A 25,680-nucleotide genomic window follows, 5' to 3' on the forward strand; every position below is an offset into this window, starting at 1 on the left:
GTGAATTTTTGCGGACACCCATGGAGACGATATAAAACGCAAACGGGCAACAGGAAGACAATGCTCTTCTGAAAATGAGAATTTTGTTAATTCGAATAGAAGTTTAGGCGTTAGAACGTCTTTCCTGGAAGTATTTGTCTGGAGTGTAGCCTCATATAAAAGGTGGGTGGGTGACAGCACAGACAAGAGAACAGAATTTTTTTAAATTTGTTGTTTCGGAAGAATGCTGAAGATTAACTGGGTATATTATGTAACTAATAACAGGTAACAACTCATCGAATTAGGGAGGAAAGAGTTTTATGCAACAACTTGACAAAAAGTAGGCATAGTTTGTAGGAAACGTCATGAGACATTAAGGAGTAGTTAATTTGGTAATGGATGGAATTTGGCCGGAACTGTAAAGAGAGCAACGTTTGACTACACAACACGCAGGTTCCAGTGGATGAAGATTGCAGTAGTTGTGAACAGATCTGAGACGAAGGACTTGCAGAGGGTAGACTAGTATGGAGCGCCCATCAAACCAATCTTCAAACTAAAGACAACAACATCATTTGTTGTTAACATGCATTCTACTTCTGGCAGTACTGTTTATATACGTGGTTACATATGAATTGTAAGTATCCCTGTAATTAATTGTTTCACAATTCGCATTCACTTTTTCTCTTCCATCTCATTCATTGTCTGGTTACATTTTACCTCTCTCAAGAAAGTCATTCGTATCTGAAAAACTGAAGTTTAAGGTTACAGCAGTTAGTTTAATGTCTTGAAGTAAAATGTACTTATTTTGTTCTGACAGTACTGTCAGTCATTACCGCTTCCTGCCAGTTACATTACCTTTTTGTTCTCACTTTTCTGAGTACCCCCTTGCAAAACAGGAATGTTCGTACCCACTTCTCTGCAATTTGGCATAGACGAATTCAGACAAGAAGAATGGCGTTTGTATTTGAAGGTAAACAATGGATGACAAAATTGATGAAATTTAATCAACCACATTAAACATTTATCGTGTACTATGTACACCTTGTATTTGGCTATTTCAAACTAGTTTGTGAGGAAAAAATTCGAAATAGGAATAAAAGGAAAGGAAACAGCGAACAAAATTGAAGAAAAAATTATCGATTTCTTTTTAATATTTTGAACTCACATGCCACAAACATAGCTTTCAGTTTTTTAGATCATCTTTAAAAAAGACCAATAAAAGCATTAGAAAATGGTCTACAGAGACTGATCTGTATATCAGTAATGTGTCAATTGTATTTCAGGCACAACTTGATTTTCCTTTACATTTGCTAATAATAGAAAAACTTACTTTAAGTAAGCTACGAATGTCAAATGGTAATCAGAGTAAAGACAAGAGAGTTTTGTCAAGCCACTATAATGGTTACCCAGAATTCATTTTTCAATTGCTATGTAACATTAAACAAAATATAAACATTTAACAGCTTATACTATCAGTTTAATAAATACACAGATCATGATTTTAACCAAGAAAATAAATTCTGTCATCAGCAAAGAGGAAATGAAAAGCTACATATCAAACATTGTCAGGAATTTGATGAAGAAATAAACACAGTTTTTTCAGTTTGTTCCGACTTCATTCATCATAAGCTTACTTTTCATGTTCTCTCGCCTGTGTTCATTCGAAATATAGTCTAGTAAAAGCACAACACATTCTGCATGTAAAATAAGTAGATAAAGAGAACTCATTACAACTCAAACAACCAATATTTATTAGATCTAAATAACTCTCCCTTTGTCACATCTCTTTCGAACCTCCACAGTAATATGGAGTGAAAAAAGCAAACCTAGCTCTACAATCAAGCCCTCGAAGGCACCATTTCCCATTCAAGCAGGTCCTCAACACAACTCATTAGGTTGAGTGCAACCCATTGCTACGGAAAAATTTGTGGTAGCACCGAGAAGCGAACCTGGGTCTTTCACATGACAGTCAAGGCATGCTGAACAGTCAGTTACGTATAATACCTTAATAACAGAACGCAATGATGGTACTGTGAGCAATGGCATCCAGAGCGCTGTACACATTGGCGTCCCGTTTGATGCCGTGTTCCTTGTCTTCAGAAAGATGTTTTATACAGTTTCGCACTGTCGTTTAGTGAAAAGAGTACGAGCTTACCGAGATCGGGGCAGATTTGTGACTGGATTCATGCCTTCCTTGCTGAAAGAACTCGAAACGGCGCTCTCTGTGAAAGAAAATCTGGAGATGTAAACGTAATTTTAGGTGTACCGCAAGTAAGTGTGATAGAACCTATACTGTTTACAATATACATCAACAATCTAGTGGAAAACGTTAGAAGCTCCGTCAGATTGTTCACAGATGATGTTTTTTATCCATAAGAAGGCAACAATGCTATACGACTAGCGAACTGCAAGAAGACCTGTAGAAGATTGATGCAGAGACTGGCAGTTGGTCCTGGACGTAAATAAATGTAATGTTATGCGCATAAATTCACTGCTTTACCATTACTCTATTGACGACAAAACAATGGAATCTGTAAGTAACTGCCGTAACATACCTAGGAATAACCAACCAGTGCAACAAAGTGAAATTACCATAAGCATCAAACTACAGAAAAAGGAGATGGTAGGCTGAGGTTTGTAGGAAGAATCTTAAGGAAACATGATTCATCCACAAAAGAAGTGTTTTAGCGATTCTTCCGATTCTTAAGTATTGGTTATGTCTGGTACCCTCATCTGATTAGATTAGTAGAAGAGACAAGAAATTTAAAAAAGGAAACAACTTATAAATGTTCAGCATGTAACCATATTTACAAATTAATTTGTGATGTGAATGTAAAATCACTCGTCTCACATCTTTTAAGATTTATCGTGCAAAAAGATCCATGGAACATGAAACTAACTAGAAGATCCAACGAACAGCGGCGAGTTTCGTCACGAGATCCTAGTTTTTGAATGGGCGGAAAAAAAAAGATACAATATTTGTGACCAGACGAATGTCCTTCTGAACAGACATAGGTAAACAGACTGACTAGTAAATACGCGTCACTATGCACAGCATTTGGAATTAAACACGAGTCACGGATCCGCACACCGTGTCACCCATTTCGATTTTGTCTGTAGGGGTAACGAATGAGCTTGAAGGTAGCTGACTGACGATCGTAGCACGTATGCTAGACATGTCTTAGGACATCATGGGTGTGGAGACGATGCTCTTCTTGATCAAAGCGCGACCTGCGAGGTGAAACAGACTCAGTCATCTCAGAACAAGAAAACGTTCAAAGACTGGCATTCACTGAAAGTCGTGCTGACAATCTTTAGGAATGTCAAGATTTCTATACTGGAAAACTTCCGGGAGAAGTGCCAATCTGCAACCACTTCTCAATAGAGTGATGTGGCAGTGAGACAGCTGAAGCTTGCCATACAATCAAAACTGCCATGGAGGCCTATTACAAGGAGTACTGCTGCTCCATGGGAAAAAGAAAGAAAGAGAGAGAGAGAGAGAGAGAGAGAGAGAGAGAGAAACGCCTTCTCTTGTATACAAGAACATTAAATGACGTGTTGTTCGCAACTGTTGTTACATCCGCCAGGTAGCGAAGGCTTTGAGACAACGGATGGTTTTGGTTTGGTTCGTGGGATTAAAGGGACCAGACTGCTACGGTCATCGGTCCCTGCCAATGGATGCTTTTAACAAAGTGTTCCGCAGCTTCAATGACGTGCACACTAAATTATTTTCTGTTCTGGATATTATATTGAACTAAAATTTTTATTTTGTATTACCGTTTACTTTCAAACTTGAGGTTTTAAAATAACTTTTGCTGGGTAAGAAGTTTTCAAAAGATAAAGCGGCGGAGTGAAGCCAGTTACGAAACGCACCAGACGATTTTTTTTTTCCCCCCCCTCTTCTAGAAGGCATCCACGAGCTTGGGGATACGGTGACCAGTGTCACAAAGCTAGGTGCCTATGCCAGAAAATTTGAAAACGTCCATTTTTGCAAGTACCCTTGCATATAGTAATAGCAAAACTCCTTTTGTTAAATAACTTACTCTCACATAAGGTGAGTTCTGAGTTTTGTAAACTTTAAGAGTATTTTTCACAGTGAGTGGCAAATCTTAAAGCGCCACCTCTCGTCGCAAGTCAAGGTACCACGCACAAAACCACGGCTAAGCTGTCAATTTTCCGAAGGCTCAGTGCAGTACGCCATACGCGTCCGGGTATCTTCGAGACACTGCCCGAGTTCCCGTTTCACCTCTCGCACCTTCACACGCACTTCCTCCCGCATGAGATTATAGCACATCGCCACCAGTCCCATTCCCAGCAAGAGGTATATGAAGTTGATAACAAGTTTGGTCTGGCTGCCGCCGTGCGAGTCACTGATGTTGGCACCGGGCACAAAATCACCTATGCCAATTTTACACAAGCTGGTGACGCAGAAGTAGGTGCTGTTGAGGTAGTTCCAGCCTTCCCACTCGGCGAACATGATGGTGCCGGCGAGGATGTAGGCGGCAATGACCCAGAGGCAAGCGGTGGACGGGACTATGACGCGGCGCGGCGGGGGCGCGGGGCCCACGGAACCTCCCCGGCGCAGGCGCGGAGACCTGTCGCGGCTGCACTCGTGCACGCGCGCGTATAGCCAGCGAAACGTCGTCGCGAGCACCTTCCCCATGTTCATGAAGTACAGCACGTACAGCGGGATGCCGAACACGGCGTACAGCACAGTGACGGCCTTGCCCCACGAGGTGCGGGGCACCAGGTTGCCGTAGCCGATCATCGTGAAGACGGACAGGCAGAACATGAGCGCGGCGGGGAAGGACCACGTGTTGTCGAGGCTGGCGCCCGTGTAGCCGGCACGCGCGGCGCGCGCCACCACGTCTTGGAAGCGGCGCAGCACCACGTCCGCGTCGCGCGCCCACGCGGCGGCGCCGTCCAGCGTGTTGTGCCGGTCCACTAGGTCCCAAAGCTCGTCGGCACAGGCGGCCCGCATGTCGATGACAGTGCGCTCCTGCTCCAGCAGCGGACTGTCGTGGCCGCGCTCCAGCCACATGAAGCCGACGGCGCCCACGATCGCGTAGCCGACGACGAGCGCGCCCACCCCCACCTGCGTGCACATGAAGGCGACGAGGCGGCGGCAGCAGGCCTTGAGGCGCTCGCGGGGGTCCACGTCGGTGGCGTCCGACGAGGAGCCGTGGCTGCGCACCGAACCGCCGTGGGCTCGGCCCGCTCCGACCGCGCCCCGCATCGCGGCCAACACTGCAGCCGCTGCCTCCGCCTCTACCTCTACAGCGCCGGCCTTCGGCTCTATTCTCGCACTCCGTGGCACGGCGCCAGGGCGGCGACGACGTGCGAAGCTCGGCTTGACGCCGTTCCGAGAGCCGAGCATCGTCTATATCTCCCTCCACCACTCCCCCCCCCCCCTCGCGCTCACGTCCCAAACACAAAGAAGTGACACTCCGAGACCTGGAAGTTCTTGCGAAACACGTCACCCAAACAATCTAAGATCGTATGACTGAACATGATATTTTGTGACGGCGTGTTGGCCAGTGTAGCATACTCAGAAAGTATGCCCTTAATACAGTGAGGTGACAAAAGTAGTGGCACAGCGATGTGAATATATGCAGAAGCGGTAGTATAGCGTACACAAAGTATGAAAGAACAGTGCACTGCCGGAGCTGCCATTTGGACTCAGGCAATTCATATGAAAATGTTTCCTACGTCATTATGGCGTGCAGGCTTTGAACGCGGAATGGCAGAGCTAGACTCATGTGACATTCCAATTCGCAAATCGTTAGCAAATTCAATATTCCGAGAACCACAGTGTCAAGAGTGTGCCGAGAATACCAAATTTCAGGCGTTACCTCTCAAACGCAGTGACCGATGGCGATGGCTTTCACTTAACAACCGAGACCAGCATTTGCGTAGAGATGTCAGTGCTAACAGACAAGCAACACTGCGTGAAAAAGCCGCAGAAATCAGAAAGGGACGTACGACGAACGGATTCGTTAGGAGGGTACAACGATCTATGTTACGAGCCGATGGTAGAGTTCGAGTGTGGTGCAGACACCACAAAGCCATGGATCCAGGATGGCAACAAGGCACTTTGCAAGTTGGTGGTGCCTACACGATGATGTTGGCTGTATTTACACGGAATGGACTGGGTCATCTGGACCAACTGAACCAATCATTGACTGGAAATGGTTATGTTCGGCTACTCTGAAACCATCTGCAGCCATTCGTGGGCTTCATGTCCCCAAACAACGATGGAATTCTTATGGATGGCAATGCGCCATGTCACCGGACCGCAATTGTTCACCACTGGTTTGAAGAACATTCTGGGTAATTCGAGTAATGATTTTACCAGCCATCGAACATTTATGGGACATAATCGAGAGGTCAGTTCGTACACAACATCCTGCAGTGGCAACTCTTTCGCAATTGTGGACGACTTGTCGAGTCCATACCACGTCGAGTCACTGCAAGGCAAAAGGAGGTCCGATGAGGTATCCCATGAGGTATCACCGTAGTGTACTGGCGTACCAAGCGACGCCCCCCCCCACCCCACCCTCGCGGGAAAAAAAAAAATTCTTCAGAAGCCCACTTCGCGTCCTGTTACGCCAAACAGTCAGACCACCAATCCAGTACCAGGATGGTCTGCGCCCCCCCCCCCCACCACCACCTCCACTCCAGTTCAGATCCTGTATACGCTCTTGTAGCTTAACGTAGCAGAAATGTTTACTGGGAGATCATATTCTTATGAAATTTTTATGAAATTCCACAAGAAATGAAGATCAGCGCGTCGAGCGAAAGCTGTCAAAGTATAAATAAAGATAATTCCTAGCGCTGAAATAGATGAGAAGAACGGATATTCTTGGACTACATGAACGGCGATCACTTCCTGGAATTGGTTACATTCGCGAACTGTGTATGCTAAACTCGATCTGGAATAAACCACAGCTACAATTCTGATTTGTCCAAAGAATGTTAAGGAAGCATAATTAAGCCGCAAAATGGTACTTTCACGTCCGATGCATGAAAATTGTTCGACAGGTGGGGAACATTGCCAAGATAAATTAATGAAAAAAATTTATAGGGAAGATTCAAACAACAGTTCCACCAACCGCCAAGAGCTTGTATAATCAGCTTAAGAGCGCTGATCTACAAGTTCCAATGGGAGAGGTTGTAAAAAAGACGTGCCGTGAAGAGAGCCTCATACATTAAATTCAGAGAGTTCACATTCTCTTCTGAGTCAAGAAAGATATCACTACATCCAAACCTGATCTTCCATGACGCCTTGAATGAAAAATTAGGGAAATATTTCAACCTGCTTAAACAAGAGCTTAAGGTGGTTAGTGACAAACCACATATTTTCACGCCCTTGTTGCATGCGTTTCTTCCTTTATAGCCCCTATTTGTTGCATGAATACCTTACCATTTAACTGATAGCTACAAAAATATAATTTTGGACTTCTTTTATAAGGCTCAGTACCAGCGCTTTTCGCCGCGTAATCTGAGGCGCCATGCCACGGCACGCGCGGCTCCTTCCGTCGAAGGTTCGAGTATTCCTTCCGACATGGGTGTGTGTTATGTCCTTAGTGTAAGTTAGTTTAAGTTCGATTAACTAGTGTGCAAGCCTTGGGACCGATGACCTCAGCTGTTTGGTTCCGTAGGAACTTACCACAAACTTCCAAAATTTCCAATGGTGCTTGTCCCGGTTATCCTCGTTCGAGACTTCAATTATTTTATCATATTATTCCAGAGAAATGACGAAATGGTTCAACACAAACGGTAGCAGGCTTTATTATGATTAGCTCCTTGTGACAACGAAAGACTTATGACATTGGCGATCCATCTAGCAACGAACTGTGAACACTGGTATAGCCTGATTCTCAGTAAACTGTTAAGTATATAGCAGCTACACTTCGTACACAATTTTCAAATTTTCTGATTCGACTGGGAACTTGGAAAAGTCAACAAGCTGGCTGAATCTGTACTACTTTACTGAACACAGCATATCTTATTAGCGAACGTGCGTATCTATTATCCAAAGCATGATCATATATATAAAAATTGTGACATGTGGGGGGAACAAGTTCGTTGTAATCGTGTGCGCTTTGCACACCGGCTGGGAGAAGGAGAACGTTGAATGCACATGCTAACCCTGCCCATCACCTAAGGAAATTGATGGTAACTTGTCAAAACATTTCCCGTCCTTGATAGCGGAATAACTGCACTGGATGAGGGCACAAGAAATTACGCATTTCGCATTACGAAACAACCAGCATAAATTAATGTGTGTGGGTAAAGATCCCATGACAAGATCGCCAAAATTCCCTCGTTGACCAGTAATTTCAGCTCGCTGACGAACCAAAATACAAAAAATGCATAAAAAAGGTGAAAACCAGCATTATATATGTTGTATTTAAACTTCCATACTATGATAAATACCAACAAAAATTACTTAATTCTGTATCAGCCACCAGGCATTACACACTGCATAATCTGTTGCTGAATCATTCTTGTCATGTACACACTGGAAAAATTTATAGATTGTGAGTAGTATTTCTGTTTATTGTTCATCAGTTAACTTGTATTTCGATGTGCATCGTATGTGGTATTGTTTGATATAATCTATAGCAGATACCTAGGTATAAGGTACTATGATTATATTTATGAAGTTCGATTCTTGTAACAGTCCTTAATGTAATATCAATAGCTCAACAGTACCACTTGGGTTTTCTCCATCTGTTTGCTGGTTTGTAATTAAAGCCAATGACATTGCTGATTGTAACTAGCACCTAAACTTCGGGTTACAGCATTACTCGCTTTATTATTCAATATTATGGGTTTATGATTTTTTTATCATTAGGACTGTACATAATTCCTTCCACTTTATAATACGTAAAATTATTAGAAAGTTCGTTACGTTACAATTTTTTATATTATTATAGGGGCACGACTTTGTAGAACTTCGTTGCTTCTTAGTGCCATCTGGCAGCTAGCAATAACGGTACATATGTGGCCAATTTTCTGACAGCCGCAATACAGCTATTTCCTTGTCCCTGCAAGTAGCGTTGCGAGAGATACGCCATATTTACATCCATACATGGCCTATACGTTAGTTACCACTGTCACTCACCTTGGCATTTGAATCCGAGAGTGGCAATATGAGCTCCGGAAACACATATGGCTGATGTTATAATTTACGTAACACTTTGCAAATATACTTTATATGTCTTCATTTTTGTCATGCTCTATAAAATATTTCAGTGTGTACATGTCAACAAGAGCGATTGTACTCAACAGATGGCTGATACATACTGAATTAAGTGATAATTTTTATTGGTAGCCGGCCGAAGTGGCCGTGCGGGTTAAAGGCGCTGCAGTCTGGAACCGCAAGACCGCTACGGTCGCAGGTTCGAATCCTGCCTCGGGCATGGATGTTTGTGATGTCCTTAGGTTAGTTCGGTTTAACTAGTTCTTAGTTCTAGGGGACTAATGACCTCAGCAGTTGAGTCCCATAGTGCTCAGAGCCATTTTTTTATTGGTATGTATCGTAGACTGAAAGTTTAAGGGAATAAGCTGAAACTAGTAGTCACTGGTGGAATTTTGGCGATCTTTACCTGGGATTTTCATCCATACATTTTCACGTAACAGATCACCAGTATTAGAACTTGAGAATGTCAAATAACAACGAACATAAATTAACTTTCATTGTTTCAAACTAGAGACCCCATTTAGCGCCGAAACGAAGAAATGATTCATCATCGAGGTAGTATGAGAAACGTCTTTTGTGTGGACGATACAAGCACAGACTTTCCTGTGTTGACCGTTGCTTCTACTAAGCCCATACGCACCGCAACTTTTTCGTTAACTGCAGTCCCGCGAAATGTTTAATTGTGCAACTAACATGCAGTAGTGATATGAAAGTGATAAATATCTGACCACAGCAGAGATTAAATGTATACAACCGAACGCTCCATACTTTGGGTAGTGAAATTTTTGAATCTTCCAGACAAACACGTGTGAATCGGAAATATCGTATGCGTGGCTTTGGTAGCCTACTAATGACTGGATTTATGCTAATGATGAGCATGGTGACTTCATTAATGACACAAATACTTTCTTTTGCCGAGATGATACAATCATCTACTTTGTGTTTACAGTGATAGCGCATATTTTTGACGAACGTAATTTTGAGTTTTTACTTACTGATTCTGTTTTGTTTGACAAAGTGATATACAGGCTGTAGGTAAAAGTTTATGTTATCTTTATTTATGGTTCCTCTTTTATTGTTTCTGAAACCATGATAATTATATTTTGGTTTGACACAGCTCTAAATCCCTGCTACTTGGGTTGTTTGCTTCCATATAAATTTAAATATGCAGTACAAATTTCTTTAGTATATTATTGAGTTTGGTGACCCTCGTAGATTGCTACCTCTTTAAATTACTTCATTTTACGTATACTGACCTACCCTAAATAGTTTACTATTTTTTTTTTTTATCAAAGATCCAGTAGTCGAAGCAATAGTACAGCAGGAGTCACCTACTCAGTGTTGGTTTGCTGTTTTTTTCTTTCCTTACTCTAGATAATTATGAATTATTGTCAGTTTAGCTTTTTCAGGTGTCTTGTCTGTCTGATTTGCTTCACAAGATCAGATATACGAACCAATTCTATGTTGCTATGCGTAGTGTACAAAAGTTTCCTTCTTCGTACAAGAGTTTGAGAGAGGAATATATGTGGCCTATATAAAAAGCAATAAACCAGCCATTGTTCCTGCATGTTATGTGAATCTTTCAGCTCTAAGCGGATCCTCATGCCGACCAGGAATAAGTTTATCTGTGTGTGTGTGTGTGTGTGTGTGTGTGTGTGTGTGTGTGTAACATATCCACCCCTCCCCACATGTTCTTCCTGCTCACGTATGTGAAACCTAGGACCGATTTCCGGTATCCTAGAATAGGGGTTTCCGGCCAGACTGGAGATGACTGATCGGTTTTTCATATTCCTGGTAAATGGATATGGTCAAAGCATTCTAAACTGGTTTTAGAGTTTGTGACTGTCCCTTGACGGCAGGTTTTTTTACAGCACCTGTAAGAAATAAAGTTGTTAAAATCCTGGCAGAAGGAAGCACTCTGCTGTAGATTTCCATTTCGGGAAGCTTTAAATAGCCAATGGAAATGCCTGAATTCTAATACAGAGGTTGATTGGCTAGTGGCTTGAAATTTGTAAGAGCTTCGCACAGTGGTATGTAGTTCGTGGGACTGTAGCTCAAAATGGTTCAAATGGCTCGGAGCACTAGGGAACTTAACATCTGAGGTCATCAGTCCCCTAGAACTTAGAACTACTAAAACTTAACTAACCTAAGGGCATCACACACATCCATCTCGAGACAGGATTCGAATCTGCGACCGTAGCGGTTGGTCGGTTCCATACTGAAGGGCCTCGAACCGCTCGGCCACAGCGGCCGGAGGGGATTGTAGCCTCTGGGAATGTTGGAAGCAAGCCGCGGTGAAGGGGGGGGGGAGGAGGGCAGGTGGGGGGGGGCGGCAAGTGAGCTCCCTAAGTGCGACAGTTTTTTTTTCCGGACGTTGTTGATTTTAGTGGACACGCTTGCGCTCGGTAGAAAGAGGCCTCACGGAGAACGCGGAGCCCTGAGCTAGCAGGAAGTAGTATTTCGTGAACAACTCGAACTTCGCAGGGTTTAATTGACATTAATAAATTTCATTTATTTCGGTGGAAACTGGAAGTAAGGAGTTGGAATGTCTTCCAATCAACAGACTTTGAACTGTATCCCTGTCTTGTTATTGTGGAGACTATCAGCGGAAGTCACAGAGGAGCCGAAATTCAGGGTAGCAAAGCACAAATGTTGAGTTCCACTGTCACATTATAAAAAAGAATGCGGCAATACTGCCATAATTTAATTCTTGCAACACTGCAAACCAAAGTGATACAGGCATTAATAGTGGAAGCTCCAGGGCCCGATAGAATCCCATCAGATTCTATACAAAATTTGCATCTGAATGAGATCCTCTTAGCCATAGTATACCCTGAATATAAAATTTTGCTTGCTTGACCGCCCTGCAAAGCTTCAGGACAAAGTGCGGCAGCATGTTGGCAAGGGCTTCCCAGCTTGGCTTGCCACAGCGCCACATGGTGCTTGCCGTGCAACACGAGGCAGTTAAAGGAACGAAAAAGAACAGTACTTTTCACCCAGCGAGCAGTTACGGTGCGCTGTAGTGCTGGTCCTCATTTCAACATGGCCAGGAGACAAAATATGGGCGATTTCACACAGGGGAGAATCATCGGGAAACTCTTAAGAAGGATGAATGTGACGAGTGTAGGCCAGGGGTTTGATACTGAACATTGCTTTCCGAACCACAGGCACTGCTACCCCGAGGTGGTCGAGCACGGTCAAATACAGCCGCAAGAAGAGACAGCCGTCAAATAACGGGTTCAATTGCAACCACATGTAACAGAACTGCAAGGCACGCAATCGCACGCTCCACGATGGTACAGCAATTGAATGGGGTTGGTCTCTGGCGGATGACAAGTGCGTTGTGCTCCGTTGAGCACCGCACATCGACGGCGTCGTTCGTGAAGGTCCAAGAACATAAGGAACGGGCCAGCGAGAAGCGGGATCGTGTGCTCTTCTCGGATGGTTGCATATTCAATCTGTACAGTTATACTGCTCGAAACTTATATGGCGCAGGGCAGAAAACGTAATGCACACAGGAACATTGTCAAACGTTACCGTTTTGTTGGTCCACGTCTTATAGTGTAGGGAGGCATAATGTTACATGGGGTTACTGTTCTCCACATCTTTGAACACGGTACACACACCAGTCAAGGTTATTGTTACAGTATACTTCTCCATGTGCGTCTTTTCAGGGGCGCATTCGGTCCCGCGTTCGGCGAACAGACTGGCCTGTCCGTTCCCCCGACTTAAAACAAATCGAGTACGTGAGAGGTGCGGTGAAGAGACGTATTACAGCACGTCAAAACGCACCAACCATAACCCAGCAGTTAACTGCATCAGTGGAGGAAATGGACGCCCTACCATAAGACCTTAGTAACTTTTTGGCCAGCTTCGGAACACGTTTGAGAGGATGCGTTGCTGCACGTGGTGATCGCACGGCCTATTCATAACCATGTCCCGCCTTTTGTAATGTCCAGCGGACCATCATAAATCGCAGTGACTTCAGTGTAATTACTGTCTTTCAATAAAAGTCTCATTTCTGTTCGTCTCACTGTATATTTCTTATAGTTAGTTTCGTCGATTTATTTCACTTGGCAATGGCATTTCATGCGAAAGTTACTTTTGTCCGAACCCTTTGCACACCGACACAGTTGCAAAACAAACAGGCTAGAGCCGTTTCCAGGAATGGTAGCAAAAGCGATCGCTAAACTACCCTCACATACGGTTGACATCCAGCTGTTAAACAGGGGTCATGCGAAACCTAACTCACGCTTCACATGACGTCTTGAAAGTGTGTCAAGTAGTGGGTAGAGTAGTTTCCTGCGAAGGGCAAAAGTATCGGGTTAGAGTCACAGTCAGGCATTAAGTTTCAAATCGCCAGAAGTTTCAAATCACGTCACACCGCTGCAACGTGGAAGTTCATTCTGGAGATGTATTTCTTGACTTCCGAAAAAAGCGTTTTAACTCATTATCTCATCAATCTGCATTAATGAATACATGAGCGCATAGGGTATAAAACTAACTTTGTGATTGGATCTAGGATTTCTATGTAGAAAGGACGCAGCAAGTTATCTTGGATGGACAGTCATCGAGAAAGTACAAGAACTCAGGTGCGTCCCAGAGAAGTGCGCTGGGATAACTGCCTTTCATGTTGTATATTAATGACCTGGCAGACCATTATAGACAACTGCAATCTGCAAAAGAGGTTAGTATTATTATCATTATTATTTCTTTACTTTCTCAGACGTTAAGTCTGGTTGAGAATGGAAAGTGACGCGGACCTTGATCAAGCGTCACTTCCTATTAACTGTACGGTATGTGTTATATTGCATTTAGGAACTTTCGGGTGATTGAACATGTATCAATAATTACGGATTTCTGTAGTTGTATATATGTGTTTGGATGTAGCTGTATTGCATTGATGTACTGGTGGATATTGTGTGGTATGACTCCTGTAGTTGATACTATAATTGGTATGATGTCAACTTTATCCTGATGCCACATGTCCTTGACTTCCTCAGCCAGTTGGATGTATTTTTCAATTTTTTCTCCTGTTTTCTTTTGTATATTTGTTGTATTGGGTATGGATATTTCGATTAGTTGTGTTAATTTCTTCTTTTTATTGGTGAGTATGATGTCAGGTTTGTTATGTGGCGTTGTTTTATCTGTTATAATGGTTCTGTTCCAGTATAATTTGTATTCATCATTCTCCAGTACATTTTGTGGTGCATACTTGTATGTAGGAACTTGTTGTTTTAAAAGTTTATGTTGTAAGGCAAGCTGTTGATGTATTATTTTTGCGACATTGTCATGTCTTCTGGGGTATTCTGTATTTGCTAGTATTGTACATCCGCTTGTGATGTGATCTACTGTTTCTATTTGTTGTTTACAAAGTCTGCATTTATCTGTTGTGGTATTGGGATCTTTAATAATATGCTTGCTGTAATACCTGGTGTTTATTGTTTGATCCTGTACTGCAATCATGAATCCTTCTGTCTCACTGTATATATTGCCTTTTCTTAGCCATGTGTTGGATGCGTCTTGATCGATGTGTGGCTGTGTTAGATGATACGGGTGCTTGCCATGAAGTGTTTTCTTTTTCCAATTTACTTTCTTCGTATCTGTTGATGTTATGTGGTCTAAAGGGTTGTAGAGGTGGTTATGAAATTGTAGTGGTGTAGCCGATGTATTTATATGAGTGATTGCTTTGTGTATTTTGCTAGTTTCTGCTCGTTCTATAAAGAATTTTCTTAAATTGTCTACCTGTCCATAATGTAGGTTTTTTATATCGATAAATCCCCTTCCTCCTTCCTTTCTGCTTAATGTGAATCTTTCTGTTGCTGAATGTATGTGATGTATTCTATATTTATGGCATTGTGATCGTGTAAATGTATTGAGTGCTTCTAGGTCTGTGTTACTCCATTTCACTACTCCAAATGAGTAGGTCAATATTGGTATGGCATAAGTATTTATAGCTTTGGTCTTGTTTCTTGCTGTCAATTCTGTTTTCAGTATTTTTGTTAGTCTTTGTCTATATTTTTCTTTTAGTTCTTCTTTAATATTTGTATTATCTATTCCTATTTTTTGTCTGTATCCTAGATATTTATAGGCATCCGTTTTTTCCATCGCTTCTATGCAGTCGCTGTGGTTATCCAATATGTAATCTTCTTGTTTAGTGTGTTTTCCCTTGACTATGCTATTTTTCTTACATTTGTCTGTTCCAAAAGCCACACTTATATCATTGCTGAATACTTCTGTTATCTTTAGTAATTGGTTGAGTTGTTGATTTGTTGCTGCCAGTAGTTTTAGATCATCCATGTATAGCAAATGTGTGATTTTGTGTGGGTATGTTCCAGTAATATTGTATCCATAATTTGTATTATTTAGCATGTTGGATAGTGGGTTCAGAGCAAGGCAGAACCAGAAAGGACTTAATGAGTCTCCTTGGTATATTCCACGCTTAATCTGTATTGGCTGTGATGTGATATTATTTGAATTTGTTTGGATATTAAGTGTGGTTTTCCAATTTTTCATTACTATGTTTAGGAACTGTATCAATTTAGGATCTACTTTGTATATTTCCAATATTTGTAGTAACCATGAGTGGGGTACACTATCAAAAGCTTTTTGGTAATCAATGTATGCGTAGTGTAGCGACCTTTGTTTAGTTTTAGCTTGATATGTCACCTCTGCATCTATTATCAGTTGCTCTTTACATCCTCGTGCTCCTTTGCAACAGCCTTTTTGTTCTTCATTTATAATTTTGTTCTGTGTTGTATGTGTCATTAATTTCTGTTTAATGATTGAAGTTAATATTTTGTATATTGTTGGTAGGCATGTTATGGGGCGATATTTAGCTGGGTTCGCTGTGTCTGCTTGATCTTTAGGTTTCAGATAAGTTATTCCATGTGTAAGTGTATCAGGGAATGTGTATGGGTCTGCAATGTAACTGTTAAATAATTTAGTTAGATGTGAATGTGTTGAGGTGAACTTCTTTAACCAGAAATTTGCTATTTTATCATTTCCAGCGGCTTTCCAATTGTGAGTAGAATTAATTGCTTGGGTGACTTCATGTTGCAAAATTATCACTTCAGGCATTTGTGGTATCATCTTGTATGTGTCTGTTTCTGCTTGTATCCACCGTGCATGCCTGTTATGTTGTACCGGGTTAGACCATATGTTGCTCCAGAAGTGTTCCATGTCTGTTATGTTTGGTGGATTGTTTATTTTAATGTGTGTGTTATCTATTGTCTGGTAAAATTTCTTTTGGTTTGTGTTGAATGTTTGGTTTTGTTTCCTTCTATTTTCACTTTTTTTGTATCTTCTGAGTCGTTTGGCTAATGCTTGTAATTTCTGCTTCTTTTCGTCTAATTGCTCTGTCGCTTCTTGTTGTGAGATTTTACCTAACCTTTTTCGTTTTTTTTTCCGAGATTTCATTTCTTATAAATTGTGTTAGCTGTCCGATGTCTTTTCTCAGTTTTTCTATTCTGATCTGTAGCCTGTGTTGCCATGCTGGTTTTGTGGGTTTCTTCTGTGTGTTGGTTGGTTCTGATCTCTGTCTAGTGTGTATATTTAGTGTAGTGAGTGCTCCTATATAAACCAGTAGTTGTAACTCTTCCATAGTTGTATATTCATTTATTTTGTTGTGTATGATTGTGTTGATAGTTTTTATTGTTGTTTCGACTTGTGGGTTATTTGGTGGTCTATGCAAGAATGGTCTTATGTCTGTATTTGTGTCTTTGTATTCTATATATGTCAGCTGAAATTTTTCTTCTATATCTAACATGTGTGTCACTTCGTATTCTATTTGTGCTTGTTCTGGTGGCTGTCTTAAGATTTCGTTTTCCTCTGATTGTTTAATTGATGTGTGTTGTTCTTTGTTTGTTTGCTCTGGGATGTTTGAGTCCATTACTGTATTTTCTTCTTCTTCTGATTGCACATTATTTTGTTCCAGTATTTGTTGTACTTGTTGTTTGATGTTTTCTAATTCTGACTGGGGTATCCTGTTATTTTTGATTATTACACGGATCTGATCAGATAGTCGTTGTTCTGTTAAAAATTTTAATTCTGGGTATCTGGTAATAAATGTTGTGTATACTTGTGATCTGTATCCAGTTGTGTTGGTTCCTAGGTTTGTTGCTTGGTAATAACAGAACATGAGGTGTCGATTAACTTCATCTGACCATCTCATCCTCTGTCTTTGTTTTCCTTCTAGGGTGGTTGCAGGAAGCATATCCTGCAAAACACCTCTATTTGGATTTAAATCATTTTCCAGTTGGCTAGCAGTGTCGTTACCATTGTGGGCGGGCATAGGGTTCAAGCGTCGTCCCCGACCATGACGGCGCTTGTCGGAGGCTTCTTTAGTTCTGTCCTGAACCAACTAATCACACTAAAGGGGGGTTAGCCCTATCAGTGGTTTGTTCTTTTCGTCGCCTTTTACGACTGGCAGAACGTACCGGAGGCCTATTCTTTTCCCGGGCCTCCACGGGTATTATTATTATTATTATTATTATTATTATTAAGTATTATCTGAATACAAAATGCACCAATATTCAAACAGATAAAATATCAAAGTTGTGCAAAAATTGGAAAATTGGTTTAAATATTCAAAAAAGTAAAATTCTGCACTTCACAATACGAATAAACGTTGTATCCTATAGTACAATATCAGGGAGTCACAACTGAAATCAGTCAACTGACAGGAGCATCTAGCTCTAACAATTTGTACAGATATGAAATGGAATGATCGGATATGGTCGAGCAGGTGGGAGATTTCCGTTGACTGGTAGGTTACTAGGGAAATGCGATAAATCTACAAGGGAAACTGCTTACCAGACGCCCGTGACACTCATCCTCGAATATCGTTCAGGTGTGTGGGACACATACCAATATAGGGTATTGAATGTATACAGAGAAGGGGCAGCCGAATGGTCACGGATTTGCATGACTCAAGGAAAAGCGACACCGAGATGCTAAAAACTTGAACTGCCAGATGCTTGCACACAGACGCAAAATATCCCAAGAAAGCTCACTTATAAAGTTCTAAGAACCATATATAAGCGAGGGATCTAGGATTATATAAAACCAGGAGGAATCGCTCACGTACGTCCTGCGAATGGAAGATTAGATTAATTACAGCGCGCACAGTGGCTTTTAAACCATCAATTCTCATGCTCCGTCGCGAATTACCATCTGGCATGCAGTTCCCAGTCGTCTGCAGAGTATGGATATGGCTGTAGATGAAATTATTATTTCGTGAATAAAACATTCGCATTGTAGACAACAGCAAGAATAGACTAGCATATACATAAATACAATGCTGGATCTGCCGTAGCGTGTCTGACTCCTATGCAAAATTACAACTGTTAATACAATATATGTTTGTACTGTGAATAGAAATGACTTGAACCGCGCACGAAGGGGAAACACAAGACATCAATAAATTCAGCATGACAGGCGCAACCGCAGCCGTATAAAATATATTTTCTCTTGAATGGAGAACTATATTGCCCCCCCCCCTTTCAGTTTTACAAGCATTACGTGGAGCGTAGCAAACCTTCATTACCGGGAGACCTCGTCAGGACCGTACCGAGCGAGTGGCGAGACAGCCCCCGCGGGTGCAGCCACAGAGCGGGCACAAATACTGACAAGTAGAAGAAAACCAATAGAGGAAGACTGTTTAAGAATCAAGTGGGAGAGGTACGTGAGTTCTCTCACCACTTGAGTTCTGATGGTCTGCCTATGAGAAGAAAGTTTTCCGACTACTACCCAAATAATGTCCATCACTAACAATGTTTATGTGACAACAGCCACTGCCTGCTCAGATCGCTCATATTCAGCAATGTAATTCTTCCTGCTACTTCGCCGCGGTATTGTAGGATCTAAAGGGTCGGCAAACGAGCGCTATGCTAGAAGCAATTCTCCCAAAGAAAGGAAATTCCTGGAAAGAGTAGGTTATTAACTCTTAATAACAGCGCCTTCCGCATATTTCCGATTAATAATTTATAAATATTAGTAATTTATGAGGAGCAAATAAAATATGTTCTTCAGTATTCATCACAATTTGAAGATACATTTAATTTATTGTGCGCAATATTTTTATCAATGTAGTTTATTCAAGTAACATTTTCCAATAATGCTTCATTTTTCCTAAATCTATCCACAAAATGATAAAACCTGCCAGATATATGAGTGAAAAATCGCAGAAAGATAGTTTTACAGTGAGTCCGGAGCATAACTTCGGCAGTTCTGCTAGGCTCACAATCATCTCGGTAAGGTTCTGGACCTCGTTTTCAAAGCGGAGTCTTTAATTTCAATAAGATACGTTAACTTTCGATCACATAATAACTTTGCCCACAAAGCAACATTTAAACAGTTCATTATCGAGATGCGGTGTGAGACTACAACATGCGACACCAACTTTCTTTCACGAACAGCATGCTTACAATCACTTGACAAAGATAGTACAATGAAGAAAAATATAGTAATTTTAACTCTTTCATGTTTTTTCATCCTCCGACATGTAGGGTCGAGCGAAATCTTCATGTGCCTCACGCTCCAAGTGATGGTGTGATTACGCGAAGTTGCGCAGTGGTTGGCACACTGGGCCCGATTTCAGGACGCCGACGACTGTTCAAATCCAAATCCAGCAATCCAAATTTAGGTTTCTCGTAATTTCCCTAGATCGCTTAAGGCAAATGCCGCGATTACTCCTTTGGAAAGGGCACAATTCATCCCCCCTCCCCTCCTGTTTGGGCTTGTGCTTCGTCTCTAATGACCTCGGTGTCGACGGGACGTTGAACTCAGTATCCTGCCTGCCTTCCTTCTTCCGACTGATGTGTGCCGTTCAAAACTAATTATGCGAAGCACTTTACCGGCAGAAATAGATCAGACTTATTCATCAAACATCATACGGGAATTGCAAGTATTTGGTGTGAAAGAACTTCGGCTGAAAATCGCCGGCACGTCCCGACCATATCATAACATATGGCGGGATCCTTTCCATCTTTTGCACATAATAAGAATTTGCCTTGGATCAGAAAGCTATATTCCTCCTCTGTGAACTACGATGTATCGCAAATTCATCAAAAAATAGCACTTTTGAGCAAACACGACAATTGGAAACCGTGCCAACAGCGTTTTCTGAAGTCCACTACGTAGTCTTTCTGACAGTATTTGGAACGAAGTGGAGCTTTGAAAAGCTATTTATAAACGCTTATCTATGTCACTGTTTGTACTGTCTGTGTACATTCTTGCACCCCCCCCCCCCACACACACACATACATACATACATACATACATACATACACGCCACTAATCGCTCCTGAATAGAGTTATCAGTGGCTATTCACATAGCCATGGCTTCACAAATGATACAATGCAATCCTGAAACAAAACGTTATAATACTGACAACAATGTTTACGTCGGCTTCGATGCAGGGTTACAAATAAAACGACTATTAATTTCCCCAATCGCACGAAGTCGGGGTACCGGGACTTCTGACATCCTGTAGCTTTCAAAACACATTTTGTTCAACTTTACTATGCCAGCCAACACTAATAAAGGTAGAAAGTATGAAAGTAAAGCAATAAATTCATTAACGTTAACAAATGTGAAGTTTTGTAAGCAAATGGTGTTGCAGGTGCCATCAGACTTCGAATTGCGTCTTTCTTAAAGTTTATTCCCCGTTTTCTCATTTTGAGGATTAATGTGGCATATTTTGATTATTTCTGTTGAGAACGCAGCATGTCATTCTCAATGGAGAGAAGTCTTCCAAAGTAAGAGTGATTGCAGGTGTGCCGCAGGGGAGTGTCGTAGGACCGTTGCTATATATATATATATATATATATATATATATATATATATATATATATATATATATATATATATATGACCTCGTGGATAACATCGGAAGTTCACTGACGCTTTTTTGCGGATGATGCTGTAGTATATCGAGAGGTTGTAACAATGGAAAAATGTACTGAAATGCAGGAGGATCTGGAACGAATTGACGCATGGCAATTGTATCTCAGTGTAGACAAGTGTAATGTGCTGCGAATACATAGAAAGATCCTTTTTCATTTAGCTACAATATAGCAGGTCCGCAACTGGAAGCTGTTAATTCCATAAATTATCTGGGAGTAGGCATGAGGAGTGATCTAAAATGGAATGACCATATAAAATTAATCGTCGGTAAAGCAGATGCCAGACTGAGATACATTGGAAGAATCCTAAGGAAATGCAGTCCGAAAACAAAGGAAGTACGTTACAGTACACTTGTTTGCCCACTGCTTGAATACTGCTCACCGTTGTGGGATCCGTACCAGATAGGGTTGATAGAATATAGAGAGAAGATCCAACTGAGATCAGCGCGCTTCGTTACAGGATCATTTAGTAATCGTTAAAGCGTTACGGAGATGATAGATAAACTCCGGTGAGACGCTCAGTAGCGCGGTACGGGCTTTTGTTGAAGTTTCGAGGAGTCAAGCAGTATATTGCTCCCTCCCACGTATATCTCGCGAAGAGACCACGAGGATAAAATCAGAGAGATTAGAGCCCACAAAGAGGCATAACGACAATCTTTCCACGAACAATACGACACTGGAATAGAAGGGAGAACTGATAGAGGTGCACAACGTACCCTTCGCCACACACCGTCAGGTGACTTGCGGAGTAAGGATGTAGATGTAGATATGTCACAAGATTATCTCCATTGTCTGACACTTTGTATTTCAGATTTTTAAATTTCTGTAATCAACATATCATTAAGGGTAGTTACGTATTTTGCTTTATTTCATGAATCATTGGATGCCCTGTATTTAATCATTCGTCGAATCAAAAAAGGTCGCAACCACATTTATATTGATAGCATAAGTGCTTCAAAATTACTCTTAAAATATGTATACCGTTTAATTAGCAAAGTACTCTTCCTGAAAAATATTAAGAGCTTAACTATGAATCACGCATTGAGAAGGAAACAAGTGTCCATAACAGCTCTACAAGACTTGTTGAAAGAATGGTCTGTTGTTGCGAGGACAGTGCCTTAGTAAACACTGCAGCCATACACGGGGAGTGTCCACGGAAACTATTCTTGCAACTAACAAATTTCATTCCCGAGGGTCATATAGTGAAATTTCATTCCCGAGGGTCACGTAGTGAAACTGTGGGAAGCTTTATGGCCCTATCCAAGAACTGGCCAACGTGTTGGTTTTATGGCAACTGATTATCTGCGTCGGGGTCAGTAGATACTGAAACTATGACAGTGAAATCTGATTGAATAAGTATGCCCCTATGACGACGATCATAAATATGTAAATAAACGTAGTTATTGTAGGAGTGTTGGTTTAGGGTGGTCATTTTTGTCCATTAGTTTACTATATCGCAAATGGTCACGAGTAGCAGAGGTGACAGCAGAACTTTTTGTTTTAGCCGCCATGTTACTAGGGACGTGGAGCGGCTCCTCTTCAAACAGTCAAGACCCTACTATGGTTAATCGGAACACTGTTGACGCTCCTTTGGTTTCCGACAGTGCGTCGATGATGGGTACGACGTCCTGAAATATGTTTTATGGTCTCATTCATTCAGCAGCGCATATTGGATATAGTTTTAGATGTAATGATTTAAATAAATAAATGTTTTGCCTTAACGAACTTTCCGAGAAATATGACAGCTGAAGAGCTCCGCCTAAGTAAACAGTGGTCTGATACACAATAGGCTACTTGATTTTGTTGGGGACATAGCATTTTATACGATCTCACTGACGCAAAGTTTGAAGACGTAACATGAACAGTCACAATTATGTTAGGGACTGTACATAAAAGGTCCACGATTTTTCAAATGCTAGACTTTATCTAACAAGGCTGAATCATATAAAGCAAAAGAAATAAAACAACTGTGACATGAATCTGTCGTATCAAACAGGGCAAAATATCGCTCTTCCTCGTTTTCAACTAACAGCCTTGCTCAAACAGTGGTCGTGTGGGCAGCGTTTATGAGAGCGGACCGCTAGCACCAGTGTGATATATTCTTCACAGTGACTATTTACATGCGACAGATTCTGAATATATTAGAAACAGAGAAGCAATAATTTGCCTGTAATGGTGTATCAGTGCTATGGAAATTTTAATATTTAAGGACTAAGTAATTCAGTGGGAAAGAAAATGTGAGCATGGAGCTTACAGAAAAATATTCAGAAGAAGCCAGAAAAAAATTGATGTTGAATTAATGTACAAGAAAAATCTTGATAATAACATTACGAATAGATATACCATTTCATGAAAGAGTGCTAGAAGTAAATATGCTATGCGTCCCTGTATAAATTTTTATCTTTCAAGTTTACTTGCCAACGCCTAATACTGAGAAACTTGCGGTTAAACAGCGAAATCTATGAAGAAAATGGAAACGGACAGGTAAAAAGTGTGACAGTGAGAACTGGAATAGCACGACAGTGGAAGAATATGGCTGAAGAATACAGAGTTGATAAAAAGAAAAGAACGTGGGTGAGAAACTAAGAACCTTGTTTGAACCCTTAGTTCTCTGGGCTATTATGTTAGTATTTCAAGAATAATCAACGAAGACAGTATACATGGAAAGCTCCTATTGACAGTGTTAAGATATAGATTTTATTACCAAAATAACAAATCAAATATTCAAAGTCAGTTCAAATTTGCGAAAATCTTCTCTGGAACATAGGCTAATACAGATTATAAATAGTTAGCGGTAAATGTACGAGCAAACTTAAAGCATATTAAAACAATTCAACTGGTAAGAAGATGGGGGCGAGATTATGTTGTACTCTGGAAGATCTCAGGAACGCTCTCCAACCACTGAAGAAAATATGGAAAATTCAGCAGTAAGAACCAATGTGTTAGAATAACCGAAGACAATTTAAAACCGAATCCTGAAAGTGTTGGACGAAGATGATGTAGAAGAAAAGAAAAAGAATAGGAACTAATGGATAACTTCAAGTATGTTAAATAAAACCGATTAATGATCATTCTAGAAAAGAAACATAAACAGTATAGAAGTCTGAACAATGAACTAGGAAGATTACCCGATAAGGCTTGAAAGGATTACATGAAATGTCAGTGTGTGGAGACTGAAGAACTGGAAATGCTAGGTAAATTAATAAGAAATATACAGGACAGTTAAAGTTTAACAAAGAACTAAGAAACGTCAGAAAACACGACATACTTAGTAAAAAATGAATATATTACACAGATGATGTATACTGAAAAATTATATGATACACAAGACCACACGTGACTGAGCTTGTTACGGGTCTTGTAATGTGACGTAATGGACAGTCGCCGGAGACAGATGTGTGAAGGCCGTTAAGAATTTACGACAGAGGAAAGCAATGGATTATGATAAAGTATCAGCTGGGGCTCTAATGGTCTTGAAAAAAGGAGCAAAACCCAGACTGACTAATATTATGATCAGAATATGACAAGTGCATTTGGTCTGAAGGTTTAGTGAAAATTTGTCCATTTACCTGGTTCCCTTACCAAATAAATACAACGCCAAAGAACGTAACGTTTGTGTGGCAATAATTATTAATTTCAGATGCCGCATTACAAAGGCCGAACGTATTTACAAAATTGTAATGAAATACTGAGAAAGACGTGAGATCTGTTTGCATTCATGAAAGCAAAAACGTTAGGTATCTATGGATGGTAGGGCAAAGAATGCTAGAAGGTAAAAGTGATATGTACATCAGTTTTGTTGATCAGGAACAGACATTTGATAAAGCTACCTGGAGTATCCTCCTGAAGACCCTGAAAGATGTTGATGTAGACTGGAAGGATAGAAGGTTGATGAAATAACTGTATACAGGACAAGTAGTGGTAAGAGTTGGCAGTGAGGAAATGAACGAGAGGGGTATCTGGAAGAAGTGTGAAGACAATTGCGTTGACTGTCACCAAAGTTTTGTATGCTCACATTCAGGTAAGGCACTAAAAAAGGTAAGTGGTGTAAGAGGACAAAAGATAAAGCTAATTAAATATGTTGATGACCAAGCATTCTCGCAGAATTTCAGGAAGAACTACAATTTATCACAGAGAGGATCGGAAAAGTGAAGAGTACAAAGTGTGAAAGGGCAAAGTTATTACAAGCGGCATACATCAAGGTTCCGTCAAAATATCAACGGAAGAATAAACTCTGGAACAAGTACATTTTAAGTACTTTTGAAAGTTGGTAAAACAGAAAGGAAGTTGTTCGGAGGAAATAAATAGAATATTTATATGTAAGAGTTGTTCAAAAGGTAAAAAGAGCGTGACCAAAAAAAAAAAAGAATTCTCATAGAACCAAGAATGAGCTTAACTTTTTCTGGAGTATAGTTACCTGCTGGAAAATGCCCATTTCAGAGCATAAAAAACGCGAATATATTCCTATTTATTTAAAATACACTGAAAAGCGGAGTACCACCTGCTTCATTTTACCTTCACCAGCATCCTTAAAAAACATTCCTAGAACATATTCGCGCTTTTTTTTAACATGCAACTCACCTCTC

The 25,680-nt window shown here is 40.9% G+C and overlaps 2 protein-coding genes across 6 annotated transcripts in view; both read right to left on the minus strand.

Annotated features, from left to right (window-relative positions):
• The window catches only part of LOC126252200 (mitochondrial protein C2orf69 homolog), a 227,850-nt gene that overhangs the window by 143,012 nt on the left and 59,158 nt on the right, over nt 1–25,680 (minus strand). The window lies entirely within an intron of this gene.
• LOC126255503 (potassium channel subfamily K member 10) lies at nt 3,876–5,356 on the minus strand. Its single transcript, XM_049955405.1, has one exon. The coding sequence runs from the start codon at nt 5,354–5,356 to the stop codon at nt 4,148–4,150; it is 1,209 nt and encodes a 402-aa protein (XP_049811362.1). The 3' UTR covers nt 3,876–4,147.

The sequence above is a fragment of the Schistocerca nitens genome, chromosome 1 (genome assembly GCF_023898315.1).
Source record: "Schistocerca nitens isolate TAMUIC-IGC-003100 chromosome 1, iqSchNite1.1, whole genome shotgun sequence".
Classification (NCBI taxonomy): domain Eukaryota; kingdom Metazoa; phylum Arthropoda; class Insecta; order Orthoptera; family Acrididae; genus Schistocerca; species Schistocerca nitens.